The sequence below is a fragment of the Sturnus vulgaris genome, chromosome 26 (assembly GCF_052056855.1).
Source record: "Sturnus vulgaris isolate bStuVul1 chromosome 26, bStuVul1.hap1, whole genome shotgun sequence".
Lineage (NCBI taxonomy): Eukaryota > Metazoa > Chordata > Aves > Passeriformes > Sturnidae > Sturnus > Sturnus vulgaris.
In genome coordinates this window covers 366606-381932 of record NC_142268.1, presented here as the reverse complement: position 1 = coordinate 381932, position 15327 = coordinate 366606, and the positions used below count along the sequence as shown (strand labels likewise).

General features: G+C 52.5%; 2 protein-coding genes across 5 annotated transcripts; one reads left to right on the top strand and one right to left on the bottom strand.

Moving 5' to 3' along the window:
• Positions 1-1067: 1067 nt before the first annotated feature.
• On the bottom strand, positions 1068-7055 carry COPE (coat protein complex I subunit epsilon). Of its 4 annotated transcripts, none has more exons than XM_088179053.1 (11): positions 6897-7055; positions 6432-6494; positions 5757-5857; positions 5143-5295; positions 4697-4750; positions 4345-4426; positions 3308-3463; positions 2645-2713; positions 1916-1990; positions 1401-1494; positions 1068-1339 (listed from the first exon to the last, which is right to left on the bottom strand). In XM_088179053.1, exons 1-10 carry the CDS (start codon positions 7002-7004, stop codon positions 1447-1449), a joined length of 909 nt encoding a protein of 302 aa, XP_088035179.1. In that variant the 5' UTR covers positions 7005-7055; the 3' UTR covers positions 1068-1339; positions 1401-1446. The 4 variants fall into 4 exon arrangements, with proteins under 4 accessions (XP_088035179.1, XP_088035180.1, XP_088035181.1 ...); XM_088179054.1 differs by having other exon boundaries at positions 1068-1340; positions 1424-1494; XM_088179055.1 differs by having other exon boundaries at positions 1068-1494; positions 3308-3424.
• Positions 7056-7090: 35 nt separating this feature from the next.
• On the top strand, positions 7091-15040 carry DDX49 (DEAD-box helicase 49). The gene is made up of 13 exons (XM_014887167.2): positions 7091-7336; positions 7857-7980; positions 8372-8457; positions 8939-9060; positions 9276-9463; positions 9946-10086; positions 10598-10673; positions 10749-10825; positions 11320-11417; positions 11716-11790; positions 12279-12367; positions 12857-12928; positions 13862-15040. Exons 1-13 carry the CDS (start codon positions 7222-7224, stop codon positions 14075-14077), a joined length of 1479 nt encoding a protein of 492 aa, XP_014742653.2. The 5' UTR covers positions 7091-7221; the 3' UTR covers positions 14078-15040.
• The last annotated feature ends 287 nt before the right edge of the window (positions 15041-15327 follow it).

Below are 15327 nucleotides of genomic sequence, written 5' to 3'. Positions count from 1 at the left end.
TTTCTCTACCCCAAATTTTCAGTACCCCGAGTTTTGGGGTTTGGGTACCCTGAAGTTCCAGTACCCAGTTTTGGGCACCCCAGTTTCAATACCGAGTTTTGGGCACCCCCAAGTTCCAGTCCCCAGGTTCGGGTACCCCAAATTTTCAGTACCCCGAGGTTTTGGGGTTTCTGTACCCCCAGGTTTCAGTACCCCGAGATTTGGGCTCCCCCAAGTTCCAGTCCCCAGGTTCGGGCTCCCCCGTGGGGCTCTCAAAGGTCCCTTTGTTGTGCCAGCCTTGGTTCAGGGGTCTGTGGCATCAATGTTCCCTTTGTGCTGCTCTCAAAGGCTCCAGTGTGCCCAGAAATTCCCGGGAAAAACCAAAACAATCCCACAAGTGGCACAGCAGGGACAGGGGGACACGGGGGGGACACCCGGAGCAACCAGGCTGGGCTGAGCTTGTGTGGGCCCCGAGAAACTGGGGCTTGAAATAAGGTTAAAATTCTAATTTTATTGTATTTTCATTTTAATTTTATATTTAAATCGGTTTTTGCTTTGTGTTTTTATTCTATACTTGAATCCGTTTTATTTCGGTTTTTTCCTTGTATTTTTATTTTAATTTTATACTTAAATCAGTTTTATTTCGGTTTTTTCCTTGTATTTTAATTTTTATTCTAGATTTAAATCCATTTTATTTCGGTTTTTTCCTTGTATTTTTATTTTTATTTGATATTTAAATCGGTTTCATTTCGGTTTTTCCCTTGTATTTTTATTTTTATTTAATATTTAAATCGGTTTCATTTCGGTTTTTCCCTTGTATTTTTATTTTTATTTAATATTTAAATCGGTTTCATTTCGGTTTTTCCCTTGTGTTTTATTTTCAAGGTGAATTTCGTGGTTCCAGACCCATCTTAAAGGTGAATTTTAGGATCCCAAATTCATTTTCAAGGTGAATTTTAAGATTTCCTGGCAGGGATTGGGGGAAATTCCATTGGGATCTCAACCACAAGAATTCCTAAAAAATCCAGGTTGGACCATGGCCTTCCCAGCAGTGACTGGGGAAAATTCAGGAAAATCCAGGAGGATTCTTTTTTTAAATTATTTTGTTTTTATTTATTTAATTTATATTTATTTAATTTTCTGGGTTCCAGATGGAATTTCTGGGTTCCAGAAGGATTTTTTTTGTGTTCCAGAGGGAATTTTCCCTGTTCCAGAGGGAAATTTTGTGTTCCAGAGGGAAGGTTTTGAGTTCCAGAGGGAATTTCTGGGTCCCAGAGGGGATTTTCCCTGTCCCACAGGGAATTTTTGTGTCCCAGAGTGATTTTTTGGTGTCCCAGAAGGAATTTTTGTGTCCCAGAGTGTTTTATTCCTGTCCCAGAGTAATTTTTTGGTGTCCCAGAAGGAATTTTTGTGTCCCAGAGTGTTTTTTTCCTGTCCCAGAGGGAATTTTTGTGTCCCAGAAGGAATTCAGGCACTGGGTGCATATTGCAGGGCCAGGCGGTCAAAGTCGTTCTCCTACAACCACAGCCAGAAATGAAGGCATTAATTAATTATTAATTAATTAATCAATCATCCTCACATTCACATCGATTAACTCTCCTCTAGCTCAACACACCACAGGCAGCTCCCCAAAAACTGAGGGAATTCCAGCAGCAAATCCCTTTTTTTTTTTTTGTCATTTGCTGCTTTTCCCTTCCCCTCTCCCCAAATTCCCTCTCCCAGTCTTTCCTGGGTACAAATTAAAAAAAAAAAAAAAATTAAACTTTAATTTTTCAATTAAAAATCTGCATCTGAATAGCATTTTTTTTTCCCCTATTTTTTCCAGGTTTGAGATTCCCAAAACTGAACGAGATGGAGCTGCCCCTTGGCTCTATCAGAACGTGATAAATTCAATTTGTTTGATTTATTTCTAAAATTATTTCTGATTTTTCCCTACCTTGGCCTGGTACTCCTTGATGAAGGGATGGTTTTTGTGAGCATCTTTCAGCTGGGACAGGTAACGATTGGTGACCTGTGGGAGGGGGAGAAAAAAATGGAAATTTTGAGATGTCAGAGTAGAACAAATCCCAACTAAATGTGTGGGTTTTTTTACACCCAAAATCCTGATTTTCTCTCACTGTCCCAATTCAAACCAGCAGGATCCATGCACGTGCTCAAAATAAAAAATTTTTCAAAATAAACTTTCGGTGGTGGTTTTGAGTTAAAAAAAATAAAAAAAAAATCAGAGGAATGGTTTGGGTTGGAAGGATCATTAAATTCCATGGGAAAAGACAATCCCCACTATTCCCACCCCTTCCCTGGGAGCTTCCCATTCCCAAAATTCTCCCTTTTATACCCAAATCCTGCTGGAAAAGCCAAATCCCTGATTTCCATCCACTGGGAATTCCCTCAACTGGAATTCCAAATTTCCACCCACTGGGAATTCCCTGAGATAGGAATTCCTAATTTTCATCCACTGGCAATTCCCTCAACTGGGAATTCCTGATTTCCATCCTCTGGGAAATTCCCAATAAAAATTGCTGATTTCCATCCACTGTAAATAAACATTTCCACGCCCAGGGTCACTCCCTGAGCTGGGAATTCCCGATTTCCACCCCCAGGACCATCCCACGGAATTTTGGGAGTCGGTTCCAGCCCTGCTGCCCTCCCAGGGCTCCCAGCTCACCTCGGGGGCCTTGCCCAGGTGCTGGGACAGCACCACGAGGTTCAGGAGCGTCTCAGGGTGGCTGCTGTCCTGGAAAAGAGCACATTGTCCTGGGAAAAGGGACAGGGACACCGGGAGGGGCTGCCAGAGGGATCTGGGGGATCTGGGATGGAATCCCCAGGGAAATCCAGGGCTGCCCCATTCCTGGATGGGCCTCAGGTCAGCCTGGAGTCAGCTGGGATTGTGGGGATGGGAATATGGGAATATGGCAATATAGGAATATGGGAATATGGGATCAATGGGATGGGATTGATGGGAACACCATTCCCATGGCTGGGATCTGGGATTGGGGCCGTTCCCATGGCTGTGATCTGGGATTGGGGCCGTTCCCATGGCTGGGATCTGGGATTGGGGCCGTTCCCATGGCTGGGATCTGGGATTGGGGCCGTTCCCATGGCTGTGATCTGGGACTGGGGCTGATCCCATGGCTGTGATCTGGGACTGGGGCCATTCCCATGGCTGGGATCTGGGATTGGGGACATTCCCATGGCTGGGATCTGGGATTGGGGCCGTTCCCATGGCTGGGATCTGGGATTGGGGACATTCCCATGGCTGTGAGTTGGGACTGGGGCCGTTCCCAGGTGCAATTCCAGCCCTGCCCAGCCCTGCTCCACAGTCCTGTACCTTGTCCAGGGCCTCGTGCAGGAGCCCCTCGGCCTCGTCCCAGCGGCCCTGGCCCATGGCAGCCACGGCCTGGCCATTGAGCAGCGGCAGCGAGGGCGAGCAGCGCTCGGCCAGCTCCTGGAACGTGTAGAAGGCGTCCTGCAGCTTGTCCCCACCCTGCAGGGGACACGGGGACACTGCTCAGGGACAGGGGGACACTGCTCAGGGACACGGGGACACTGCTCAGGGACAGGGACAGGGACACTGCTCAGGGACAGGGGGACACTGCTCAGGGACAGGGCAGGGACACGGGGACACTGCTCAGGGACAGGGCAGGACAGGGGGACACTGCTCAGGGACAGGGCAGGGACAGGGGGACACTGCTCAGGGACAGGGGGACACTGCTCAGGGACACGGGGACACTGCTCAGGGACAGGACAGGGACAGGGGGACACTGCTCAGGGACACGGGGACACTGCTCAGGGACAGGGCAGGGACACGGGGACACTGCTCAGGGACAGGACAGGGACACGGGGACACTGCTCAGGGACAGGGACAGGGGGACACTGCTCAGGGACAGGACAGGGATACGGGGACACTGCTCAGGGACAGGGAATTCTGATTTCCAGACACTGGGAATTCCCTGAGCTGGGATTCCTCATCTCCATCTTCAGGGAATTCTTCATTTCCACCCACTGGGAATTCCTAATTTTCAGCTACTGGGAATTCCTCATCTCCATCCACAGGTAACTCCTGATTTCCATCCTCTGGGAATTCCTGATTTCCATCCACAGGGTCCTTCCATCAAATCTGAGGACTTTATGGAATGGAAAACCAAACGGTGTGACCCTGGATCCCATGGGATTTGGGGAGTTGATTCCAATCCCTCCTGCCCTCCTAAACCGAGCGGTTTCACCTCATTCCCAAACATCTCCAGGAACATTTTGTGTCCTGGAGTCTGGGTGGGGGCAGCAGAGCAGCTCCCCATCCTCCTCTGGGATATCTTGGGAAAGTTTTGGGAAAGTTTTGGGAATGTTTTGGGAATGTTTGGTACCCACCAAGGCCAGGTTCACCCAGGCCGTGGCCAGCTGGGTCAGGGTGGCATCCTCATCCTGCTCCTGCATTTTCTTCAGCTCCTTCCTGCAGGAAAAGTGGGAATCACAAAGGAAAAGGCACTTCAGCACAAAAACAAAAACTTGAGGGTTTTCCCCTCGAGTTTTCCATGTTTTATTTCACCAGGACAGGTCTGGATTGGTCCCTGGAAAAGGGGAAAGGAAACAGGGAAAGGGGAAAGGAAAAATGAAAAGGGGAAAGGAAAAATGAAAAGGGGAAAGGGAAGGAAAAAGGAAAAAAAAAAAAGAAAGAAAAAGGGGGAAAAAAAGAAGGGAAAATAAAAGGCCCCAGTCCCACCTGGCCAGGTCGAGCCTGTCGAGTTTCAGCAGGATCTGGATCATCATGGCCAAGCTGCAAAGACAAGAGCAGAGCTGAGCCAGCACCCCATGGCAGCCCCTGGCACAAATCCCAGAGAATTCCCAGCCCTGGGATGGTCCTGAAGGTCCCTCCCGACCCCAAACCCCCCTGGGATGACCCTGCAGGTCCCTCCCGACCCAGAGTGGGATCCCTGGAGCTGCTCCCTGGCTCAGATCCCACATGGATCAATACCCAAGCTCTCACATTCCCCTCGAGAACTGCAGGAAAAAACCCCAAATCCCCCGAAAGCAAAAACCTCAGAGGAGCCTCTGGATGCTTCGAAAGCTGCTCAGAGTGAAACCAAACAGCAGGCAGAGCCCGAGTGCCATTCCTGGAGAGCAACAAAGCCCTGCTGGGAAGTGGAGCATTGCTGGGAACTCCCTCACCATTCCAGGCTCTCCCCCTGGTGCAGGGCCCTCAGGGCAGCGTCAGGGTTCTGGGAATGCAGGTAGATGGAAGCTGCCATCAGCAGGAAGGTGCAGTTGGCCACATCCACACTCTTGGACATCTTCTTGTCCAGCTCTGCCACGATGGAGTCCCTGGGGAGAGGGAAAAGGGGAGTGTGGGAGAGGTTTGGGGAGAAAATGGGGGAAAAAATAGGGATAAAATGTGATATAATGGGGGAAAATGGGGGGAAAAAAATGGGAGAAAACGGGGAGGAAAATGGGGGAAAATGAGGGGAAATGGGGATAAAATGGGGGGAAAAATGGAGGGACAAATGGGAGAAAATGGGGGAGAAAACGGGGGGGGAAAATGGGGATAAAATGGGGGGAAAATAGGAGAACATGGCGGGAGAAAAGATGGGAGGAAAAATGGGAGAATCTGTGGTTGATCCACCCCTGGAAATGTCCAAAGCCAGGCTGGAGCATCCTGGACAGTGGAATGTATCCCTGCATAACCTTCAAACCCCCTCCAACCCCCCAAAAATCCAGGAATTTCAGGAATTCTGCCTCTTCCAGGCTGACTGAAGCCCCCAGAGCCCCGTGGATTCCCCCCTCACCTCTGGCTCTCGTTGGCCAGGAATTCTGCAAACATCCTCACAGCCTGCAGCTCGGGGCTGGCACTGGCCTTGATCTCATCCAGAACCACTCCAAACTTCCTCTGGAAAAGCAGGAAAAGCTCAGAACTCCCAGGGATTTGGGGGGCAGGACACAGGGAATGGATTCCCACAGGGCAGGGCATTTGGGATGGAATGGCCCAAGGAGGGTGGGAACGGAAATGAGTTTAAAAAAGGAGATAATAGAATGGAATAAAGTGAGCTTAAAAAGGAGAGAATAAAATAAAACAGTGGAATAGTATTACTATAATAATTATATTTTACTATAATTATATTAAGTATTATAATTTAATCGTGGAATGAAAAGATGGAATGAAAGCATGGAATGAAAGAATCAGATAAAATGAGCTTTCAAAAGAGACAAATTAAGAAAATAAAAAGGCAAAATAAAAGAATGATATTAAATGCGCTTATAAAAAACAGACGAAATAAGATAATGGAATAAAAGAGCAGATTTAATAATAGAATAAAATAATGGAATAATGGAATAAAATCATGGAATGGAACAGGGAAATAAAACAATGGAATGGAATAATGGAATAAAATCATGGAATGGCAGAGTGTTATAAAACAATGGAAGGAACCCCCCCAGCCCAGGAGGAGCCCCCGTGGCCTCACCTGGGCGATGTAGGCTCGGAACAGGAACACGTCCCGCTCCAGCTCCTTCTCGGGGCTGCCCGGCTGTGGGGAGGGAGGAACACGAACCTCTGAGGGCTCTGACACCCCAAAAACAGCCCCAAAGGAACCAGGACACAGCAACAGCCCCACAGAAACCAACCCCACAGTAACAGCCCCAAAAACAGCCCCACAGAAACCAACCCCACAGTAACAGCCCCCAAAACAGCCCCACGGGAACCAACCCCACAGCAACAGCCCCAAAAACAGCCCCACGGGAACCAACACCACAGGAACAGCCCCACAGAAACCCCTCCTAGAGGAGCCCGCAGGAGCCCGTCCCACAGAAATCCCTCCTGGAGCTGCCCACACGAACCCGCCCCACACGAACCCGCCCGGCCCCCAGGGAGCCCCCGGCCCTTTAGAGCCCCGGCGGGGCCCGGGCAGCGCCGCCCGCCCGTGGCCGACCTTAGCCCGCTGTGCCTCATTGATGGCGGCCTGGTAGGCGCCGATGTAGAAGTTGTTGCGGAGGTCGAAGAGCTCGTCCGGCTCCCCGGCCGGCGCCGCGCCCGCCATTGCCCTCAGCCACGTCCCCGGAAGCGCCCGCGCCGCGCGGGCTGCCGGGAGCCGCCGTTTCCATGGAAACCGCCAATAGCAACGCGAGGAGGTGATTGCGTCACAGAGAGACGCGCGGGACCGGGTGTGGGCGGTGCTAGAGCGAACGGGCCAATGAACGGAGCGCGCGGCTGTGACGCCATCAGAGCGCGCGGCGCGCACGCGGAGCGCGGCGGCCATGGCGGAGTTCCGGGCGCTCGGGCTGGCGCCGTGGCTGGCGGAGCAGGCGCGGCAGGTGGGGCTCGTGCGGCCCACGCCCGTGCAGGCCGCCTGCATCCCGGCCATACTGCAGGGTGAGCACCGCGCCCGCGAGGGGCCGCTCGTACGCTCGGTCCCATCCTCCTAAAGGCCCCTCACCGGCCCCTCATATTCCCGGTTCCATCCTCGGGGACTCCGCGCACGGGCCCCGATCCGTCCTCGGGAACAGTCCCTGACGGTGCCCGTCCCATCCCATCCTCGGGCTCGCCTTTCACATTCCTGGTTCCATTCCCGGGAACGGCCGCTCATGGTCCCCATCCCTCCCTCGGGCACGGCCGCTGTTCCCCATTCCCCAATTCCCCGTTCTCCATTCCCCATTCCCTCTCCCATCCCCATCCCAGTTCTCCATCTCCGGTTCCCCATCTCCATTTCCCCATCCCCGTGTCCCGTTCCCGTCCCCATTTCCCCAATTCTCGTCCCCATTCCCCGTGTCCCGTTCCCGTCCCCATTTCCCCAATTCTCGTCCCCATTCCCCGTGTCCCGCTCCCGTCCCCATTTCCCCAATTCCCGTCCCCATTCCCCGTTCCCGTCGCGCTGACGGCGCTGTCCCCGCAGGCCGGGACTGTCTGGGCTGTGCCCAGACCGGCAGCGGTAAAACCGCGGCGTTCGTGCTGCCCGTGCTGCAGGTGCTCTCCGAGGATCCCTTCGGCATCTTCTGCCTCGTGCTCACCCCCACCAGGTACGGGCGCCCCGGGAGCCCCAAACACCACGGCTCCGTGGCCAGAAAGGGGGCACAGGAGTCCTGTAAATTCATTGGAATAAAGGGAGAGCCCATGGGGCATTCCCCTGGGAGCTCTCACATCTTTGAGGACTCACCTCCCTTTTTATCCCAGTTTCCCTCTCTCTTTCCCCATTGCCTGAGCTACTCGAGAGCTCCAGATTTCCTTGTTTGTAAAGACAAATCCCTCATCCCTCTCACCACAAACCCCCTGGCCTGTCCCACCCAAAACTGGAACCTGGGCTGTGTAATAAAGAACATTTGAGGAGCTGGCTGAAGCCTCCATGTCTCCATCGTGCTCTTACACCTGTCCCTGCTGTCCCCCTGTCCCCTCTGTCCCCCTGTCCCACAGGGAGCTGGCGTCCCAGATCTCTGAGCAGTTCCGAGTGCTGGGCAAACCCCTGGGCCTGAAGGACTGCGTGGTTGTGGGAGGCCTGGGTGAGTCCAGAACATTCCTGAGCTTCTGCTTCCCTGGGGAAACTGTTTGGGAATTCCCTGGGCTGGGAGGGACCTTGGGATCATTGATCCAACCCCCAAATCCCAGCCTGGGGCATCCTGGAGGTCTGGGAGCTTCGGGGTTGGATCATTCCCTGGGGCTGTCAGTGCCCCAGAGCCTTTGGGGAAAACACTTTCCTTGAAATCCATCCCAGAATCCCTGAAATCCATCCCAAAATCCCTGAACCTTGCCCTGAAATCCATCCCAAAATCCCTGAACCTTGCCCTGATCTCCATCCCAAAATCCCTGAACCTTGCCCTGGTCTCCATCCCAAACCCCTGGCACAGCTCTGCCCTTCCCTGGCTCCTCTCCCTGCTCCAGCTCCCAACATTCCCAGCCCTGTTTGGGATTCCCTGCTTGATCCCAGGCCCTGGAGCTGGGAATTCCAGGACATTCCTGAGTTTTTCCCTGTTTTTCCTGCAGACATGGTGGCCCAGGCCCTGGAGCTGGCTCGGAAGCCCCACGTGGTGGTTGCCACCCCCGGGCGCCTCGCTGATCACCTGCGCAGCTCCAGCACCTTCAGCCTCAGGAAAATCAAATTCCTGGTAAAAAAAAATCAAATCCCTGCCTCCCTCATTCCCTGGGAGCATTCCTGGGAATTCTCTGGGATTTCCTCATTCCCTGGGAGGATTCCCAGGAATCCTGCTGGGTTTCCTCCATCCCTGGTTGGATTCCCAGTAACCCTGCTGGTTTCCCTCCATCCCTGGGAGCCTTCCCCATAGCCCAGCTGGTTCCTGCAGCTGAGGGAGCTGTTCCCCAGGTTCTGGACGAGGCTGACAGGCTGCTGGAGCAGGGCTGTGCTGATTTCAGTGCAGACCTGGAGCTGATCCTGGGGGCGGTGCCCGCTCGCCGCCAGACTCTGCTGTTCAGTGCCACCCTCACGGCCACCCTGAGCCAGCTGCAGGCCCTGGCTGCCAACAAACCTTTCTTCTGGGAGGCTGAGTCCCCGTGAGTGCCCCCATGCCGTTTCTTTCTTGGTTTTTTTATTCCTTTTTTCCCTGTTTTTTTGTGTGCTGGAGGCACCTCCAGGCGTTTGGGGAGTGTCAGGGGAGGGGCTGGAGAGGCTGAGGGAGATGGGGAAGGGATGGAGAATTCCTGAGATGGGGAAGGGATGGAGAATTCCTGAGGGGGCTGGAATGGGGATGGAGAATTCCTGAGGGAGATGGGAAGGGGCCCAGCCCGGAGAAAAGCAGGATCAGGGGGACATTCCCAATTTCCATGAGTCCCCAGCAGGAGGGGACAGCCAGGACAGGTCCCAGGGGACACCAGGAGAGGAGGGAACGAGCTCAGGGTGTTCCAGGTGGGGCAGGAGCAGGAATTTGCTCATGGGAAGGGTGGCCAGGGAAGGGCTGGACGTGGTGTGGGATGATCCTGGAGGGCTTTTCCAGCCTCATTCCCCTGAGATTTCCCATTTTTCCCGTTCCCTGCAGGGCGAGGACAGTGGAGGAGCTGGAGCAGAGGTACCTGCTGGTCCCTGAGGCACTGAAGGATGCTTACCTGGTGCACCTGGTGCAGAGCTTCCAGGAGCAGCACCACGACTGGGCCATCATCATCTTCACCAAAACCTGCAAGTGAGCACAGCCAGCCCTGGCACCCAGCCCTGGCACCCAGCCCAGGCACCCAGCCCTGGCACCCAGCCCTGGCACCCAGCCCAGGCACCCAGCCCTGGCACCCAGCCCTGGCACAGCTTTCCCACCCCTGGAATTACCCCAGACTCTGCTGGATCGCCCTGGGACAGTCCCTGCCTGTGAAAATTCCACTTTTCCCATTTCTGGAATGGTCCCTGGCCAGTCCTGAGCATCCTGGGACAGTGGGACATCAGTTTTCCCACCGCTGGAATTGTCTCAGACTATGCTGGAGCAATCTGACACAGTCCCTGCCTGTCCCAGTTTCCCCATTTCTGGAATATTCCCAGACTGTGCTGGATCACCCTGTCCCATTTTTCCCACCCCTGGAATTGTCCCAGCCCAGGCTGGATCACCTGGTACAATCCTTACCTGTCCCAGCTCTCTCCTGATCCATTCCCTCGGTGCATCCCCAGAATTTTCCTGTTTTGTTTTTTTTTTTTCCCCTCCCTTGCAGGGACTGCCAGGTTCTGAACATGATGCTGAGGAGATTCAAGTTCCCTTCCGTGGCCCTGCACTCCATGATGAAGCAGGTGAGGGCTGCAGGGGCCTCCCGGGGCGGCTCCAGGTGAGTCCCACACCCCTCACCTGGAGTTTCCTCCTGGCAGAAACAGAGATTTGCAGCTTTGGCCAAGTTCAAATCCAGCATCTTCAGGATCCTCATTGCCACTGACGTGGCTGCCAGGTAAAACTGGAACTCATGGCTGGGTTTGTTCAGCAGAACCAGTTTAGGCTGAGCTTAGCAAAGGCAGAACCTCAAACCCCCCAGAATTCGGCTGGGACAGGCTGGTCCCAGCCTAACTGAGCTGGGCTTTGGGGCCTGGGGGTGCTGGGGCTGTGCCCAGGGAGGGGCTGGAGGTCCCTGAGGGGCCCCTGGGTCTGGCAAGGGCAGCTCCAGAGGAAGGGGAATTGTTGAATTCCTTGAGGAATGGGTTTGGGAATTGTTAAACCTGAGAGAGAAATTGGGGAATTATCCATGGAAATCTGGGGCTTCTGGAGAAAGCAGGAATGAAAGTGAGATCCCTGCCCAAGGCAAGGCCTAGAACTAAAGGAGGTTTAATCTCCCTCCCACCCCACACCATTCTGCCATTTTACAATTCTGTAAGATTTAATTTCTTTTTCCACAACTGACTCTTATTTTTTGTTTTGGTTTTTTTTTTTTTTTCCCCTGCATTCCAGAGGTTTGGACATCCCTGCAGTGCAGGTTGTGATCAACCACAACACCCCGGGGCTGCCCAAAATCTACATCCACCGTGTGGGGAGGACAGCACGGGCAGGTGAGAGGGGACAGAGCCACCAAAGAGGGGACAGAGCCACCAAAGAGGGTTCACAGCCAGCAGGAGCATCCCCAGATCCACCAGGATCTCTGGGATCCTGCCCTGGGATGTGAGGATGGATCACAGCACCACTGAGGGTTTGATGGGGTTTAATAAGGGTTTAGTGAGGTTTAGTGGGGGTTTAATGGGGTTTAATAAGGGTTTGATGGGGTTTTAAGGAGGTTTTCAGAGGGAAGGGATCTCAGGGGGATGGAGGGTTGGGAATGTTTGGGTCCATCCCTGATTTTTCCCGTCTCAGGGAGGAAGGGCGTGGCCCTCACGCTGGTCACTCAGTACGACATTCACCTGCTGCACACCATCGAGGAGGAGATCAGTGAGTGGGGGCCTTCCTCCCTTCTCCCTTTTCCTTTTCCCCTTTTCCCTCCCCACTCCTGGGGTTCATTTTGGGGTTCACATTCCCTGTTCCACTCTTTAGTTTCATATTCCCCATTTTCCTTTTGGGACACCCCCAACCCCTCAATTGGAGGCTCAGGGGAGGATTGAGCTCAGCGTGTGAAAATCCAGCATTGAACACAGAACAATTCCACTGACAATCCCAGGGACTGGCACTGGGTTCTCCCCCTGAATTTTGGATTTTTCCCTCTCCATTTTTGGGTTTTCCCTCTCCACGTTTCCCCCTGATTTTTGGATTTCTCTGTCAATCTCTCTCCCTGACTTTTGGATTGTCCCTTCTATTTTTGGATTTTCTCTCCCCTGATTTTTGGATTTCTCTCCACTGAATTTTGAATTTTCCCTCTCCATTTTTGGGTTTTTCCCCCGATTTTTTGTTTTCCCCTGATATTTTTTTTTTCCCTGCTCCAGAGCTGCAGCTGCAGGAGTTCTCAGTGCAGGAGCAGCTGGTGCTGAACATCCTGACCCAGGTGAACGTGACCAGGAGGGAGTGTGAGCTGGTGAGTGCTGCCCACTGCCCTCCTGCCTGGCATTTCATTCATTCCTTTCATTCTTTTCTGTCATTTTCTTCATTTCTTCATTTCTTCTTTTTTCATTTTCTAAATGTATTTCTAAAATATATTAAAATATTTTCCTGTAGTCTGAAACATCTTAGGATAATTATTATATTCTGAAAACCCTTCAGCATGTGAAATCCCAATTTCCATTCTAATTACACAATTACGATTTTAATTCCATCACTCAAATTTTGGAATCTTTCCTCCAAGGCCTCAGTGTTCCCCTAAAATCCAGTGCCAGAAAATTCAAAACCCCCAAGGTTTTGGGAATCCTGGCTTCCAAAATTCCCAAATTTCAGGGTTCCAGCAGCATTTGGGAATTCCTGCAGGACGTGGGGGAGGCTCCTTTGGGTTTTTTTTTTCTGGTTTTTCACAATTTTTTGGGTTTTTTTTTCCCATTCCTCACTGCTCTGCTGCTCTTCCCTCTGCCAGGAGCTGGAGGGGATGGATTTTGATGAGAAGAAGGAAATCAATAAAAGGAAGCAAATGATCCTGGAAGGGAAGGTGAGAGCTCTGGGAAGGGCTCAGGGCTGGGAAAACTGGGAAAAGGGAAACTTGATTTAAAATAATCCCCAAATAAATAGTAAATAGTGTATTAAAATGTTAAATATCAAATATTAGATATAAAATATTAAATATTAAACATTTTTCTAGTATACATGTTTATATGAAAATATTAACTTGTGTTGGTAAAATTGTTAAATATTATCACAGTAAATATTTTTATATTAAATAGATTAAATATTGGGATGTTTAAAAGGCTCTGGAGAAAATGGAGAAGGGGCCGAATTTTGGGAGCCCCTCAGTGCTGGGCACCTGGCAAAGGCCAGGGGGTGTCCCCAGTGTCCCCAAAGTCCCGGGGGTGTCCCCAGTGTCCCTGTCCCCAAAACCCCGGGCCTGTCCCCAATGTCCAGAGACTGTCCCCAACATCCTGGGCCTGTCCTGTCCCTGTCCCCACTGTCCTGGGTGTGTCCCGGGTGTGTCCCCACTGTCCCTGTCCCCAGTGTCCCTGTCCCACCATCCTGGGCCTGTCCCCACTGTACCCTGTCCCAATGTCCCAGTGTTCCCACTGTCCTGTCCTTATCCCCATGTCCCTGTTCCTGTCCCACTGCCCTGTCCCCGTGTCCCCAATCCCTGTCCCCTGTCCCCAATCCCTGTCCCCAATCCCTGTCCGTGTCCCCAATCCCTGTCCCCAATCCCTGTCCCTGTGTCCCCAATCCCTGTCCCCCTGTCCCCAATCCGTGTCCCCCTGTCCCCAATCCCTGTCCCCTGTCCCCAATCCCTGTCCCAGTGTCCCCAATCCCTGTCCCAGTGTCCCCAGTCCCTGTCCCCTGTCCCCAATCCCTGTCCCGTGTCCCCAATCCCTGTCCCCAATCCCTGTCCGTGTCCCAATGTCCCCAATCCCTGTCCCCAATCCGTGTCCCCGTGTCCCCACAGGACCCTGCTCTCGCGCGGGCCGAGTTGGCCGCGATCCGCGGGCGGAACCGGCGGTGCCGGGAGCGGCTCCGGGAGAGGCTGAGCAGGAAACGGCTCCGGAGGATGGAGAGGAGGAGGAGGAGGAGGATGGAGCACGAGGAAGAGGGGCAGGGGGAAGAGGGGGAGCAGGGGGGGCAGGAGGAAGAGGGGGGGCAGGAGGGGCAGGGGGAGCAGTGACATCCCCGGAATTGGGAAATTGGGATTGGACGTTGGGATGAACGGGGACAATGCTGGGATCAGGGAGAGGGGAAGGATCCCAAAATCCTGGGGTGGGATGGGATGGGAGCACCTCAGAGCTGCTCCAAACTGGCCTGGGACATTCCAGGGACAGCTCTGGGAATTCCAGCCCAGCCAGGAATTCCTGCCCAAAATCCCACCCAGATTCCCCTTCCCATCCCAAATCCATTCCCTGTGTCCTGTCCCTCATCCCAAATATCCATTCCAGGCTCTGGAAACAGCTCCAAGGATTTCCTGGAATTTCTCTTCTCCAGCCTGGGACATTCCAGGGATCCAGGAGCTCTGGGAATTCCAGCCCATTCCCTCCCCACCCTCCCAGGGAAGTTTTTTTCCTCCCTGGGTCACTCTCCTGAATTCAGAATTCCCTCCAAGAGGATTTTTCCTTCCTGGAGCAGAGGCCAGGCCTGGATTCCTGCTGGAATAATTCCTGTCCGTGCCAGGGGCTGGCACTGCCACTCACACTTGGTTTGTACCCAAAGATTCTCCCCTGAGCCTGAGCCTAAAAATCCTGAGCTGAGCTCGGCCCTGCTGGGCTTCCCCAGGGCCAGGGGATGCACAGGGGAGCTTGGGTCTCATCTTTGGGAATAATCCCGATTTATTTGGGAATAATCCTCATTTTGGAATAATCTTTGCACATTTAATTTTTTTTTTACCTGGCAGGGGAGGATTTTTTTTTTCTCTTTGTTTTTTTTTTTAGGGTTTTTTTTAGTTTTTTTTAAATTTATTTTTTGGGGGGTTTTTTTGGGTTCTTTTCCATCCCCCACCACGGCCAGCGTGTGTTTGGGGCTGCTCTGGAGTGTAAACAGAATTTCTGCACTAAAAATAACCCAGCTCTGAGAGAGGAGCAGCTGCTGCTGCAGGGTCACGGCCCCAGTTCTTCATTAAAGCCAGCCCTTAATTGCATTTATTCAGCCATTATTTTAATTACAAATCCCCCCAGTCTCTTTGCTTTGCCTGCACCAAGAACTGATAAAAATTCAGATATCTTTGATAAAAATTAAATAAATTTGATGTGAGGCTGCCTAAAAACACAGCAGCACCAGGGGGATTTTATTTATTTATTTTTTTACTGGGGGGAGGGAATTAATTTTACCTTTTTATTTAAAATCCCTCTGAGGTTTCCCAGCGTGGCTTTTTCTCTCCTGCAGGAACCTCGGGGATTTAAATAAAAGTTCAGGATTCAGGGAAGG

Bases quoted from the DNA above. Each gene is read 5' to 3' on its own strand.
- COPE (XM_088179053.1), bottom strand. From the start codon at position 7,004: ATGGCGGGCGCGGCGCCGGCCGGGGAGCCGGACGAGCTCTTCGACCTC. The intron at 6,495-6,896 runs GTCGGCCACGGG...CCCTCCCCACAG, and splicing joins ATGAGGCACAGCGGGCTAAG to CCGGGCAGCCCCGAGAAGGA. The intron at 4,751-5,142 runs GTGAGGGAGTTC...TTGTCTTTGCAG, and splicing joins CAGGGGGAGAGCCTGGAATG to CTTGGCCATGATGATCCAGA.
- DDX49 (XM_014887167.2), top strand. From the start codon at position 7,222: ATGGCGGAGTTCCGGGCGCTCGGGCTGGCGCCGTGGCTGGCGGAGCAG. The intron at 7,337-7,856 runs GTGAGCACCGCG...CTGTCCCCGCAG, and splicing joins CATCCCGGCCATACTGCAGG to GCCGGGACTGTCTGGGCTGT. The intron at 10,826-11,319 runs GTAAAACTGGAA...CCTGCATTCCAG, and splicing joins GCCACTGACGTGGCTGCCAG to AGGTTTGGACATCCCTGCAG.